Source organism: Cervus elaphus, chromosome 12 (genome assembly GCF_910594005.1).
Source record: "Cervus elaphus chromosome 12, mCerEla1.1, whole genome shotgun sequence".
Classification (NCBI taxonomy): domain Eukaryota; kingdom Metazoa; phylum Chordata; class Mammalia; order Artiodactyla; family Cervidae; genus Cervus; species Cervus elaphus.
Genome location: NC_057826.1, coordinates 21700122 through 21714996, shown reverse-complemented (window position 1 = coordinate 21714996; position 14875 = coordinate 21700122). Strand labels below are relative to the sequence as shown.

The following is a 14875-nucleotide window of genomic DNA, read 5'->3' as shown; positions in this document are numbered from 1 at the left end:
CGGAGCCCGGCACCACTCTGCTCTATTCCCCTTGGTTACAATCAGCTTTGCAGATGACTTTTAAAAAATAAATCTTCAGGCACATAAAAATGCTCCCCTGTAAGCCCTGGCCTCAAATCACAGGCCTGCAACCACACTCCGCAGCCCCCAAGTACCAACCATCACAGAACAGGAAAAACAAGGTAGAGACCAGGCTCCTTTCCCTCCCCACCCCCATCACTCTTCCACCATCATGGCTTTGATTTAGGCCCTCATGGCCTTGATTTAGACCCTCAGCTGCAAGGTGATGGGATGGGACAGGTCTTTCCCCCCCAAAGCTGTCCCCTGGCCGGGCCTGCAGCACTGAAAGCCAAAACAGCTCACCCCAACCTAAGCCCTCAGACTCACCCTCACCCCCTTTCTTAACAGCCTCAAGGCTCAAATCAGAACCTGCAACTTTGTGTTTACAGGCACAGGCTTCTAAAGTCAAAATAAACACTGAGCATCAGCTACCTGGTTCAAAGGGTGCTAGGTGTCCCTGGAGACCAAAAGGAGTGGCCAGCAGGAGCAGGTGAAGCTGAAGGGTCCCAAGCAGGAGAGAAGGAGGGGGCATGCATGACTCTCATAGCAGGGAAGCCAGCCCCCCACAGCTAGGGTCCGCTCCAGGAGAGGCCACCAGGCTCTGGAGTCATTTCCCCGCAGTTACTCCTTCTACTGAAAAGTAGGGAGAAATACAACTAGAATCCTCCACTACCTTTTCAACCCAGAAAAGGAACTTCAGAAAGGCCTGCACCTACCCCTTTAGCATCACAGACCCTCTAGTCAAAGACCTGGATTCAAAACCAACTCTACCCCAATCGGGCTTCAAGAGACCCTGGTAAAACCACTCCCCCTTTCTGAGCCTTACTTGTTCTGTCTATAAAATGGGAATAAGACCTCACAAGTCTTTTTATCACAATGAATGGAGAGAACACAGGTGAAAGCATAAATGTTAAAAATCATGAACCATCTAATGAGTACTCGGTTATATTCCATCTTAAAGTGAAGTCACTCAGTCATGTCCGACTCTTTGCGACCCTATGGACTGCAGCCCACCAGGCTCCTCCATCCATGGGATTTTCCCAGCAAGAATACTGGAGTGGGTTGCCCTTTCCTTCTCCAGGGGATCTTCCCAACCCAGAGATCAAACCTGGGTTTCCCACATTGCAGGCAGACTCTTTATTGCCTAAGCCACCAGGGAATTACTATATTTCATCTTAAACTATTCCTTATTATTTTATTTATGTAAGCCTTGTCTCAATTAAAACATAAACTCCAAGATACCAATGGGTGCATCTGTACTTCTGGTGAAGGGTGGCATTTCGAGGTCAGTCTGCCTGGGATCATTCATAAACTCGTTTATTAGCTGGTCAATCTTTGGAAACCTACTTAAACCTTCTGAGCCTCAATCTCCCCATCTGTAGTAACATGGGAAGTTAACTATCTTTCTCAAGGGTTTTTTTTTTAAAGATTGAGATAATCCAAACCATGCAAACTTCAATCAGTGTAAGCTACAGTCTTTTTACTTATTTGGAGAACCAAGACATCTTAATAAATATTATAGGTTGATTGTTGGATATAAAACAGACAACTCGTCTTTCTAGCTTTCCTTTCTCTCGTCTTCTCTTCCCTTCCCTGAAAGTGGATAGTGTTTACATTGCCTCCCAGATCTTGGGCACATGAAATGCTTTAAGCCAAAATGAAATGTTTAAGGACCAAGGGTACCAGCCCCTTCTCACTGTGAGCCTTTGGGTGTGAGCCTGTTATTCTATATCTCTAAGCTCAGCATCTTCATCTATCAAGTGTGATCATCCGACATGCCTTACAAGGCTGTTGTGAATGTTAAATGAGGCTGCAGAGAACATATCCCCCACAGAGGCCATGTGCAAGAGGTTTCTCTACATCCCCTTCCCCCGCCCCAACCCTGTGGGTGACAGACCTGGAGAGGACCCCTCAATCTCTCAATGAAGAATGGATCCCAGCCCAGAAGTAGCCCACTGCAGCCAAGGACCAAGCAGGCGGTTTCCAGGGTAACAGCATCCTCTGCATCTTCTCCCGATTTCCATCCCAGCTGCCTTTTATTCTCCTCCCACCTCTGTAGTGGGCTAAGTCACCTGTTCCCACTATTGCTAGGCAACCTCTGAGAATGGGCAGCTGTCTCCTGGGGGAGGACCCTGGCCCTGCCCTCCCCTCTTCATGCCTCAGGACTTAGAGAAATTTGCCCCACTTAGACCCTCCCTGTTAACCGTGGGATGGCAGAAGGTGGGAAGTAATCCCAGGCCAAGGAGGCAGGTCCCATGGGACTAGCTCAGCCTTTGATCAATGAGGAAGGAACACACCTCCACCCCCAGCCCAGGCTTCCGTTTGCCTGTGTTTATCTGAGATCTAGTCTTAAGCAGTTTCCAAGAAAAGGGCCACATCAGGCTTTTTATGAAAGCTATCCTTCTTGATTATTTTCCTCTTCTGTTCTCCCACTCATTCGCAATGAACCAGGATCCCTGACCTTTTCATAAAGAGTGAGCAAGAGAGAAAAGGTGGACTCACAAGTGAGAGAAAAAGGGGCGAGGATGGAGAGAGCTCAACTCTGGGAGGTGGGATGACAGGCAACTGTCATTTTCTTCCTAAATTAGCATTATCTGAGGGTTTTTAAAGTTGAGATATAATTCTTGAACCGTCAGAGTCACCCAGTTTAAAGCCTACAGTTCAGTGGTTTTTAGTATATTCACAAGGCTGTGCAACTGCCACCGCTATCTAATTCCAGAACACTTTCATCACCGGGTTTTGTTTTGTATATGTTTTGGCTTTGGTTAAATGTTGCTAGAAATGCAAGCATTTGCTTTATAAGCAGCAGAGCAAAATCTGAGGAGGCAACGCAGCCCGGCTTCAGACCCCAGCTCTACCTCTCGCCAGCTGTGGGTTCTTGGATAAGTTACGTGACTGCTCTGAGCCGGTTCTCTCCTCTGTAAAACAGGGTCAGAGTACCCCCTCGCAGGATTAGATGTGTTAATGCATGTGGAGTCCTTAGCACAGGGCGGAATGCTTAGCACATGCTCAGAAAGGGTAAGCCACTGTAATTTTCAAAAGAAAAAGAATTTTTTCAACTTAAAAAAAAAAAAATCCAGTCCTGCTCCTGGCTCTGCTAGCAGGTGGCTGGGACGGCCAGTTTCTGTCTGGGAGGGGTTGGAGGCCTTGCTACCCCCACCCAACCCCTTTGCAAGTAATGGCACCACCTGGGGTGGCTGAATAGGGCACGAGGAGGGGGCAGGGTGAGGCTGTGACTGTCGCCTACGTATCTTTGCGACCAAGTGTGACTACTCCAGACTCACAAGGTGCCCTGCACGGCAAGATCCTGCCAGTAACCCCCAGCCAGGATGGGGGTGATGGGGGTAAAGGAAGACCAGGAGGGACAAGCAGGAGAGCGAAGGACTAGCCCTCTCCCCAAGGTTACCTTCTACCCACTGAGGAGGGAGGGTTCCCCGACCTGATGCTCAGCCCAAGAACCATCAGGCCCTGTGTTAGGGGCTCCCAGGATGGCCCTAAGCCCTGCCTTGCTGAACCCCCTGCCCCGGCCACTCCCCAGGTGTCTTGCCTCAGATTGGGCAATTAGGACTTAAGATACTGTGCCGTTGCCAAAGGAGACAGCACACGCTGGGCTAAATCCCCAGTCCCAGCAGGGTGACCCAGTGTGACCAGGACTATGGAACCAGATAACAGGGTCCCTCCGCCTGCTGCCTTTTAGCTGTGACCCCTCTGGGGAGCTGCAGACTGGACTGTCCAAACCCTATCCAGCTCCTGGTGGGCTCTGGGACCCTTCCAGCATCCCAGGTGAGTAACTCAGCCCAGCTCCCCAGACCCTTCCTGCAGAGACGTGGGCCCTTTGACCACACTCAGGGGATAAAAGCAGGGTCCCAGGAACATGCCCTAACACTTCAACCCTGAGCCGCACAACAGGTCCCAGGAAAAGTGGGGGTGGGTCACACATGGGGGCAGCTCAGGTGCTGGACAGTCCCGACAACACCTGCACGACAACACCTGTGCAGAGGTGTGGGGCTCCAGAGCCCAACCTATGAGCTGTACAAACAGCCTGGCCTCTTAGCAAGGTGAGAGGTCAGCTCTGGGAGGGGCAGAGAGAATGGGGAAGGAGGACCAGGAGGGAAAACAATGGCAGGTGGACTCACTGGCACCCCTGCTCCTCCCAATCTTCCCCCTCCAGTAGGGGAAGTCCTACCCCCTGTGTACACACACACACCCCACCACAACCACAACCACAAGCCCCGATCATTTACCAGGGAAAGGAAAGGCTTCCCAGCAGAACTTTCCCTGCCACCTCTCCTGCCCCGTACTGGTCAGTGCATGCCCCTGCTGTGACTGGTATGGCCTGGTGGGATTTTCTGCCTTTCTGCATGGAACCTGTCATTGTCACAGCCCCACCTGGGTGGAGCATCTGCTACCTAACAGGGGTTCCAATCAGCGCTCAGACCGACTCCACAAGGAGAAATCGCCGCTGTTCCTACACTCTGCAGGGACTAGAAGGTGAGAAGCAGGCACACACAGTAGCAGGCCTGTGGCCGGGCCATGTCTCAGGTTGCCCCACCCTGGCAGGGCAGGAGGCGCCAGGTCTCATGTGACAAGTCCTCAAGCCAAGTTTATGGTTTGTGGCCACTGGCCAGGTGCCCAGCCCCAGGCCTTCCTCAAGAAGCTGGAAAGAGGAGCCCCAAATCCCAACCACAAATCCCAAGTGACAGGACGCCCATTTGGTGTGACCTCCTCGCACAGAACCGCTCACAGTCCCCCAGGGAAGGTCCCAGGGGTGAGGGCCTCTCCCAGGCCCTGACCCACTGAGCAAGGAGGCCTTGGCAGCCCTCCTCAAGAAGTCAGACTTTAGGAAGTGATTTTCCTCCTTTTGAAGAGGCTGAATCCTACAAGCCCATCTCAGCAGCCCCTCAAGGTCTCATCATTGCTCAGAACTGGAAAGTCCGGCCCGCCCTGTGCCCCAGGCCCTCTCACATGTCTCTCTCCAGGGCAGCCCTGAGGCTCCCAGTCTGTCCATCTCTCCCATCTCTCTTCCAGGTTCTGTCCACCACTTCACCAACTAGCAGGGCACCTGCACTCAGAGCACCCACGTGGGCCAAGTTTCAGAGAGGAAGCAGCTGCAATCTGGGGCCAAGCGGGGCTGGGCAAGCTGCTGGGGGTGTGAGCAGGGCCTGCAGAATGCGCTCAGTTAATTATCAGAGGGGCCTGAAGACCTCTGAGGTCGTTTTACCAGCATTACCACTAGAAGACAATGTTTTTAAGCACTTTGGCATTCATCGGTTAATTATCAGAGGAGCCTGAAAACACTCTGAGGTATTTTACCTGTATTACAACCAACTGACATGTTTTTAAGCACTTTGGCATCCATCTCTTCATCCTGGATACCCAGGAAGTAGGAAAAGGGTAGGCAAGGGATTCTATACCATTCTATAGGTCAAGGGGTTGAGCAAACGGAAAGGTCAGGTGACACCCAATGAACCAGCACTGACTTTGGGGTCAAAGGTCAAGGACAACACAACTCCCACACACTCCTGGCTTCCTTTGGAAGCGGATTTTTATACTACATCTTATCTCAAAGCATCACGGTAAAAAAGCCATAGCGGCTCTGGTTCCTCAAAATAGTTAACATTTACTGAGCACTCACTATACCCCATGTACTAAGCTAAAATTCCCTACACACCTTACTTGGTTTGTAAGCTTCTACTCAGCTATTTCAGGCAGGAACAATTATTATCCCCATTTCCCTCTTGGCATCATCAGGCACAGAGCAGGTAAGTGACTCACCCTGGATCACACTGCTAGCCAGTGGCGGGGTGAAGACTTGAACCAGGGTGCCCAGAGCATGTCCATCTGCGGAGGCCGGAGCCAGAATCCAGTCCCAGAAAGGGATGGTTTATCTGGAATGTGAAGCATTTCATCCCAATCTCTACCAACCTGGCCTGGAGTTAGCAGCCAGGCATGATGTTTATCCAATTATTTCATCATCATTTCTGGACCACGTGCAATAGGTCTGACTCTGTGCTAGGCACTAGGGATTCTGCACAGCACAGGACAGGCTGCGTCCTGCCTCCATGGACACTGACGAGGAGTGAATCGGGAAGGAGTGAACACTAGGAATATGAGGATGGAGATGAGGGCCAATTCTCTCCTCTTTCAGGCTTTATCACTACCAGGCATCACTCACTCCTAACCTCCTGCCTTCAGGGTAGACAGACATCCTGATCCTCCCCAGATAAACCCACCTACAGCAGACTCTCCCCTCTTTGCAATCCTCCACCTTGGTGGGTAACCTTGGTAGCTCCTCTGAGGATGGTCTCGCAGTCCAGGACATGAATGCATGCATGCTCAGTCTGACTCTTTGTGACCCCATGGACTATAGCCCACCAGGCTCCTCTGTCCATGGGGATTCTTCAGGCAAGTATACTGGAGTGGGCTGCTGTGCCCTCCTCCAGGGGATCTTTCCTGACTCAGTGATCGAACCCACGTCTCTGGTGGCTCCTGCATCGCAGGCACTTTACCGCTGAGCCACCAGGAAGCCCCTCGAAATCCAGAAGCAAATGTAAATAAAGCAGCCTCTCTTCCTGCCACATAGCTTGACAACCTGGCTTGATGTGGATACAGAATCAGGATCTGGCCTATTTACAACTACCTTCTTTTACCTGTCAGGGCTGTCTCTCTGTTTGAACATCCATCAGCTCAACAAATATTAATTAAGGTCCTACATGTGAAAAACAGAACAAAAACCCAGGGCTGGCACCAGTGGGAATACACAGGACACTAGAGCCTCCAGGATTTAAGAGGGAAGAGAGAGAAAAAAAATTGAACAGCAGAAGAGGCCCTTTTACATATCCTCTGCTGTCGACCTAGCAGTAAAGGGGGTGGGGGCGGGGAAGGTATTAGCTTCTTTTTATAAACAAGAAATTGGAGGCTGAGAAAGGATAAGTAACTTGTCCAGGGCCACAAGCATACAAGTGTAGAGCCAGGATTTTACTCAAAATCTATGTTCTCTCTAGCCAACTTGACTCCAGGCACACGTGAGCACACACACAAGGATGTGGGTGAGAGTCACCCATGGGCTCTGAGGACGCTGGTCATTCCCAAAAGATGGGCGTTCAGAGCTGGGGCCCCTAGAAAAGATGGCTTCAGTTCTCAGCCTCCAACATCAGAAAGACTGTAAAATCCAGTAAACTTGCCCAAGCCACGGCATTTTCTGTCCTGAGGCAAGGAGCCCAGCAGGATGAACTCTGCACTGAAGCACTCTTTGAAGGGACAAGCCATGGCCAACCCAAGGCAGGTTCTTGAGTCATGCCTGCTACCTGCACAGACTTCTACCAGCATCTGCATCAGCCTTGGCGTCACCCAAGAAGTCATTTAATCTGATGCCTGTAAGGAGCCCTGAGGGGTGTGCAGGGCAGGCAGGAGGAGGAAACAGAACGGAAGGGCCACAGGGACAGAGACCTGGCCTGTCTAGCTCATGGCTGCACCCTCTGCACCGGGATCCCAGCCTGGCCCAGAGGAGGGGCTCCAAAAGTACTTGCTGAACAAACTAATAAAGGCTCAGAGAAGCGAAATGACTGGCCCAAAGTCTCACCCACAGTCCAGGCTGTCTGGTCTAGGACAAAACACAGGGGTCTTCAGCTCTGTATCTCACAGCACCGTGACCTCCTTCTGCCCCTCCTCACCCCAGCCCTCACTCTCCCGCCTCCATCTGGAACGGTCGGCCTCTGTCCTACTCCTTGGCTCTGGTCCCACTCAACCCTCACCTCCCAGGGTCAGCAGGGAGACTGTCAAAAGCACCAAGTTAAAAAAAAAAAAAAAAAAAAGCACCAAGTTACCTTAAGTCTGATCCTCCTGTTGTAATGCCAATTTAGATCCCCACCAGCCTGCTGAGAACTAGGGGAAATGTGCAGAAACTGAGGTTACAGAGACTTAATGGCCCAGAAAAAAAAAAAAGCTGTGGACCAGATTCAATCAAGGCCCAGAGCTTGTGGGCCTTCTCCATCAACCCCACCAAAGCAGGTGTTGGCTCCCCTTGGTCTGAGATCTTTGCAGGCTCTGGATGCCAGAGCCAGCTTTCCGGCCTCCTTCACCAACTAAGGAATGAGTGAGGGGAAGCTGCCTGAGGGAGCACCGCTGCAACCCAGCCCCTCCATGCAACTGTCTGGACGCTAGGCTGGTTACTTCCACCTCTGCCCCTCATTTCCTCATCCTCCTGCTGCCCGGCTCCCAGAGCTGCTGGGAGTAACAACTGAAACAATATATACAATTAGAACAGGGCCCAGCATACATCAGCCAATGCCAGCTTTTGGAACTGTGGAGTTTGTCCCTGGGTAACCAACCTTCCCAGGTGACCCTGTTCCCACCTGGTTGCCCAAAAGCCTGGTGCACACCCACTACCACCCAGGTCAGAGTTCTGAGTCTGTGTGTGTGTGTAGGGAGAGAAAGAGAGACACTAATTTTTCTCCCCCACTGCTTTTAATATATTCACTCATTCATTTGATAATAATGAATACCATGTGCAGGTTCAATGCTTAGTCCCACAGTCCTTAAAAGGACCTGATTCCTAATTCTTGGGCAGTCCTGTCACTCCACCTAGCCAGGCACACAGTAGGTGCTAGGCAAACAGAAATTTCTACTCTTCTACCCCCCTCCCACAGAAGACCCCCCCAAATATCCACCACACACTAATCCCACTCCTCCTGTCCAACTTAAAATCTATTCCCAAGGAAGGTGCACCTTGAAACTCCCCAACCTTTACCCCCATGAGAATCTCCAGATTATTCCATTCTCAACTCCCCAACAGTCCAACTGACCCAGGAGATAAACCAGGTGAGGGAGGGACTCACCTCTCCCCCAGCCCTCCCAGAGGGGCCCGACAGGTAGAGGGGGAGGGGTGTTTAAGTAACTGCTGCAAGGAAAAGAAGTCGGCTAGAAGCAGGGCAACCTTCTGGGGCGGCTGCAGAGGGCTGGGCCCAGCAGAAGCCAAGACCCTGGGGCTCAGGTCGCCCTGCTTTGGGAAGCCCTTTGTGCGCTGTTTTAAATTACCTCTGCTTGTCTGATGAAGTGAGTAAAAGGGCGCCAGTTTCAGGGCTTAGGATTCCTGAGTGAGCTAATACAGGATGCCTTTGGCTGAAAAAAAACTTCAGTCGGCTCCCTAAACTCCCCCCCCTTTTAAGTTTAAAAAAGGGAATGAATGTTACCATTTTTGGACATAAGCGTTCTCCCTCAAGCCCAGCCCAAACCGCACTATCCAGGGGGACGCGCCATCCTGTGTGTCCCCCGCCCCCCCCCCCGCCATTCCCAGATCAGCCGAGGGGTGGAGGTGGGGGTGGGGGTTAAGAAGGGACCGGATGGGAGCGGGCCGCGAGGGAGGAGGGAAAAGGGTGTTCAGGGTACGTGGCCGCCTGGGGCAAGAGCTCACCGCGCAGGCAGGAAGCAAAGGCACGGTTGGGGCGCCCTCCCCCCAACAAGAGTGGTTTCTGACCTCTTCCTGCCACCGGCCACTGTGCCCGGGTCCCCTCGCCAGCTTTGAGCCCAGCGCCCGTGGGAGAGCGCGCACCCGGCACGCGGCCTGGGACGCGCCTCGGTGGCTAAGCATGGAGCCCCAAGGACTGACCCCAAATATCCCCAGAGACAATGCCTTGCCCTACCGAGCCCCTCAACTCAGATCAAGTTGCCCAAATTCGCCATCTCCCAGGAACGAGCGGGGATCGGAGAGGCAGGACGCAGACGCAAGCTCATCTCGGTTCGCAGCTACCAAGCACTGAGTTAAGCAATAAAACGGTTTGCTGCCCTGACCCCGCCTCCACAGGGCCCGTTGGGGAGCCCGCTTTGGCCCGGGTTCTCTCGGCCCTAACCCCATTCCGGCAGGTCCACCTCCACACAGACCCGGAGGGGGGTGCCAATCCCGCCGCGCCCGCTGCCCCCTCGGCCGGCGGATTGGGGCTGGGAGGACCCATGCAGCTTGTCCCCTTCAGGTACCAAGGCGACCCAGGAAGCGCACTGCCACCGCACGCCATATGGAAAGGCGGTCAAGGGGCGGGGAAGGGAAGGGAAAATCGATCCGGAGCTAACTGCCACCGAGCCCGGGGCTCGGCCCCAGCCTCCGGAGCACCGCCCCCGCGCCTTGCCCTCGCGGGGCCGGTGCGACTGCAGCTGGGCGGCCTGGGTAGCCCGCCCCAAGGCGACCTGCCCGCGGGCGGCCCCACCTCCCAGCGCTCAGCCTCGGCGTTCGCGGGCTCTGGGGCCGGGGCGCTCCCCCTTCCGCCCCGCGCCTGTAACCCAACACCCCACCTCGCGGCCGCCGCGCATCCCCCGCCCCCGCTCGTGCGCGCCTGGAACCGGTTCGTAACCCAGAACCCCGGAGCCCCGAGAGCCGAGCTGCCCCGGGCGGGGGGCTGCGACGGGCCGGGGAGGTTGCTGACCTTTCTCTGCTGCTTCTCCCACGCTGGGTCCAGGAGCAGGTCTCGATCCCAGTCCTCTTCGGGCTGCATGTAGTCATTGGTTTGCTGGGAATCATAATGGTCCATGATGGATGGTGCGCGCGTGCTAGGGGCTGGATTTCTTCCTCCACCTTCTCTCCGGGCGGCGGCGGCTGCGGCTTGCTGCCCAGGCGTAGGGAGAGAGTCGGGACGATCTGGGCTGGGGCTGGGCTGGGCTGGGCTGGGCTAGGGCTGGGCTGGGCTGGGCTGGCGGGGCCGGGCTAGCTCCCCTGCACCCGGTTCCGCCGCGGCGCTGCTGGCGAAGGCGGCGGCTGCGGGCGGCGGCGGCTGGAGCTCGCGGACTGCCTGCCTCGCGCCGGCGCTCAGACCTAATCTCCACGCACACTGAGCGAGGCGGACACACTCGCGCTGCGGGCGCAGAGGCGGGCGGGGGCGAGGGGCAGGGGCAGAGCCCTCCGGAGGCTCTCCATTGGCCAGGCCGAGTTGCCCAAACTTCCCCCCTTCGCCTCTCATTGGGAATTCCTGGCATCCGTCAGCCAGGCCGCGGCGCATATAGGTGGACTGGGCGGCCCCCTCCCGGCGCGCACGCCCCCGCCCACTCCCCGGGTTCCCACTTCCCCGCGCGGCTCATGTGACACCAGCTTAAGCTGAACGGGACCGAAGCCGGGGGACGCCTCGCCAAGCTCGGGGACCGAGCGGCCGCGCGCTCGGGAGCCCCAGGAGGAACGGCCGGGGCATTGGACACGCTCCCAGCCCACAGGAAGGCCCGGTACTCCGTTGCCGCGGCGTCCTGCGCTCCCACGAGCGCTCCAAAGCCCACAACTGCCAGGGGGTGGAGGACCGACGCGAGGAAACCCGAAAAGCATTTCATTTTCTGTTTCCCAGGGTCCGGAGAGATCGGCACCCGGAGAAGGGGGGCGGGGAGTGCCGGAATGGAAAGGAATTTACTGGGAATTTCCTGATTCCGCCCCCGGCCCCGCCCCGCGCGGCACGACCCGGCGGACCCCTGCCCTGCCGGAGCCAGGTTTCTGGCAAGCCATCGGCGCTCCGAAGCCGCACAGCTTTCCCGCCTCGCCGCGGGCTCCTTTGCCGCCCTCCCTTGGGCTCAGGGTCTCAGTCGCTCAGCTCCCCGGGTTCCGCTGCGGGTTCCCGCGGGCTGGCAGGGCCGAGCTATCCTTATACACACCTGGGCAGCACCCTAATAGCTCTGAGCGATCTACCTATTCCACGCCCCCTCAACACACACCGCAGACCCGATGGAGAAACTGAACTTCGGAGAGATGAGCGTAAAAGGGGGACTTATCGGGTTCTCAGAGCTCCACAAGCCAACCTTGTAACCTTATGCCTGACAAACAAAGCCTTATTGTTATTGGAGGAAGGAGGGCAAGACCGAAGAAACACCTTTAGGTTGGTGGAGCCTGCCTGCTCCTCCTCCCTCAGGCCTAGAAAGAGGCGGATCCCCCCAGTGGGCTCCCCCGAGAGCTCCAGGGCTGAAGAACAGGAGCCAGGGGCCTCCAGGAGCATCTGCACAGAGTAGTGTTTGATCCGTGTGTGCCCCTGAAGGATGGCTGGGTGTACTGGGAAAATTCAACTGACAGTTCAGAGGTGACTGAAGGAGTTAGAAAGGGCCATGAATTGGGTTACCTGAAAGGCCAACAGATGGGAAAGTTGGAAAAAGTGCCTGTGACTCCCAGGGGAGCCAGCTGATGCTGTGGGAAGCAGATATGGGTGACGTGTCACTCCCTGCACCATTAGTCCATCTCGCACATTTATAAAAGTGTCCCCGGTCAGCACTGTGCCCTCCACAAGTCCCTGGCTGACGAAGCACTGCTTCTGAGCCATGGAGACAGCAGATTTATAGACTGTTTTATATCCACTTGTAAACTATGGCTCTAAACCTGATATTGAGGGTAATGATGGTGCGGTAGCCATTCATTCTCTCAATAAATATTTGTGGAGCCCCATCCATGTGTCAGGAGATGTGCTAGATGTTATGTATCTAGAGATGAAAAAGACACACTCCTTGCCCCTGGCAGTCCAGCAGAGACACACAGAAATAAAAATATACTGCAAGGAGATAGATAGTTCCCCAGCCAGGGGACTGTAGAGGTAGAGAGGATGAATTTTGAACCCAGCATAGGAAAGGAAGCTCCAGGTATCACTTTTTGGAGGAGGGGAAATTCAAGTGAGTCTTTAAGAACAAGAGTCAGCCAGACAAAGAGAAGAGTGGGAGATTATTCCAGGCAGAAGGAACAGTGTGAGCTAATACATGGGGGCAGGAAGCTGTATGGTATAAAAGGAATGCTAGCGTTACAACATGGCTAGACCAGAAATTCAAGGCCAGGAGGGGCAAGAGACAGGGCTGGAGAGGTGGACAGCAGCCAGACAGTGAAGGCCTTCTCTGCCACATGATGTGAGGGTCTGAGGGGAATAAGGCTGGCTGGAAGCTGTGACAACCAGTTGCAAAGGAGTTGTAATAATCCAGGTAGTGCTGGAACCAGAAGTGCTCTAAGAATGTCCAGAGTCAGCTGTCCAGTAAGCAGGTGATGGCACAGCCCTGACTTGAGGGGAAACAGAATCTGAGAGTCATCTGACTATGGATAGCATGGACACCATGAGGGACTCCAGGGAGAATGCCTCAGTGGAGCTAAGAGTGCCCAGCTGAACCCAGAGGAGCAGGACTTAGAAAGGAACTGTAAAGAACAAGGACCCCTGGGGGAGACAGGAAATGGGCCACAGAAGCACAGGAAGCCTGGACAACATGGTGTCATGAAAATCCAGAAGGAAACATCCAAGTGAGGGACATCGGCAACATCAGATATGGCAGAAGAGCCTGGAAAGTAAGGCCTGAAAAGTTGTCTCTGAAATCATGCAGTATGCGTACTTTGGTTTCTGAATTTTTCACTAAGTTTAATGTCTGTGAGATTTGTTTATGTTGTCGCTTGTATCAGCAGTTGATTTTTTTTGTTTGTTTTCTTCCTGTGTAGTATTGCATTGTATAAGTATATGCTGAGTAATTTACCTACTCTCCTGTCATTTGTATTGTATACAGTTTGAATCTATGAATAAAACTGCTATAAACAGTTTTACATTTTTATGTGTGCTTTTGGTGAACATGTTTCTCTTGGAGAAATAATTTCTCTTGGAGATATCACATATATATCACATCCAAGAGAAATTATATATATATATATGTACCTAGGAAAAGAATTATGTCATACTATGGTATAGGTATATGTTTCATTTTAGTGGATATTGCTAATTTTTCAAATCGACTAACAATTTACTCTCCAAGCAGCAGAATGTGAGAATTTCAGTTGCTCCATGTTCTCCCTCCACTCAGTGTTTTTTTTAATTTTAGTCTTAAAGATTGGTGAGTAGTGGTCTGTTTTTATGGGTTTAATCTGTCATATACTTACCATTTGAATCAATAACTCTCATTCCTACTGCCATTGATAATAGCAATTTATTTTTTTAGCTGCTTGAGATAACATATGCATATTTTATTAATTTCCCCAAATTTAATTAATTAGTTCATTCAACAAACATTTATCAAGCAATTGCTCTATAAAGATACAAAAGCAAAGAAGAAAGATGTGGTCCTCTCTTAGAGGAGGTAGGAGATTCTTAGCAAATATTCCACAAATGCTTGTTTGGGGAGGCTGTTCCGCCCCTTGTGGGAGCTGTTTTGTTTTGCATTAGAGCAGGTCCATTATGACTTTTCAATAAAAATGTTTAAGAAAAGCAGCTGCTTTAAAAAGAAAAGCAGCTCCTTTAGAAAAAAAAGAACTTCCCATTAGTCCAGCAGATAAGACTCCATGTTCCCAATGCAGGGAACCCAGATTTGATCCCTGGTCAAGGAACTGGATTCCACATGCCACAATTAAGAATTCACATGCTACAACCGAAAGAAGAAAAAAAAAAAATTCACATGCTGCACAAAGATCAAAGAAGACCTGGCACAGCCAAATAAATATTTTTTTTTCATTTATTTTTGTTAGTTGGAGGCTAATTACTTTGCAATATTGTAGTGGTTTTTGCCATACATTGACATGAATTAGCCATGGATTTACATGTGTTCCCCATACCAATCCCCCCTCCCTAAATTTTTTTTTAATAAGGAAAAAGAAATAATCCCTGGGGTCACATGGGCAACCCACGTAGAGTAAGGGAAGATCATGAAGGAAAATGGGAGGGCTCATCTGGAACAGCACTGATTCCTTTCTCCCCAGAGGCTCAGCCTTTCCAGCCCCTTTTCCGTCCTTTTGGATTTCTCTGGATGCGATGACGAAGGAACTGTGATTGTGGGCAGAGGTCTTGCCATTCTATAGGCCAGTGGGTGTGAATCGAGACTGAAGGAGTCTCAAGTCAGTGGCGGGGAA

The 14875-nt window shown here is 52.6% G+C and overlaps 2 protein-coding genes across 4 annotated transcripts in view; one reads left to right on the top strand and one right to left on the bottom strand.

Moving 5' to 3' along the window:
- The window catches only part of ACTN1 (actinin alpha 1), a 97246-nt gene extending 86363 nt beyond the window's left edge, over positions 1-10883 (bottom strand). For all 3 annotated transcript variants that reach the window (XM_043921060.1, XM_043921061.1, XM_043921062.1), the window contains exon 1: positions 10476-10883. In XM_043921060.1, coding sequence (XP_043776995.1) covers positions 10476-10580 — 105 coding nt within the window. In that variant the 5' untranslated portion in view covers positions 10581-10883. The remainder of the gene's footprint in view (positions 1-10475) is intronic.
- Positions 10582-13519, top strand: LOC122705107. The gene is made up of 3 exons (XM_043920316.1): positions 10582-10665; positions 11135-11262; positions 11379-13519. Exons 1-3 carry the CDS (start codon positions 10582-10584, stop codon positions 12028-12030), a joined length of 864 nt encoding a protein of 287 aa, XP_043776251.1. The 3' UTR covers positions 12031-13519.
- The last annotated feature ends 1356 nt before the right edge of the window (positions 13520-14875 follow it).

Coding starts and splice junctions, on each gene's coding strand:
- LOC122705107 (XM_043920316.1), top strand. CDS start 10,582: ATGGATGGTGCGCGCGTGCTAGGGGCTGGATTTCTTCCTCCACCTTCT. Junction 10,666..11,134: donor CTGCGGCTTGCTGCCCAGGC/GTAGGGAGAGAG, acceptor ATGTGACACCAG/CTTAAGCTGAACGGGACCGA. Junction 11,263..11,378: donor CCAGCCCACAGGAAGGCCCG/GTACTCCGTTGC, acceptor TCTGTTTCCCAG/GGTCCGGAGAGATCGGCACC.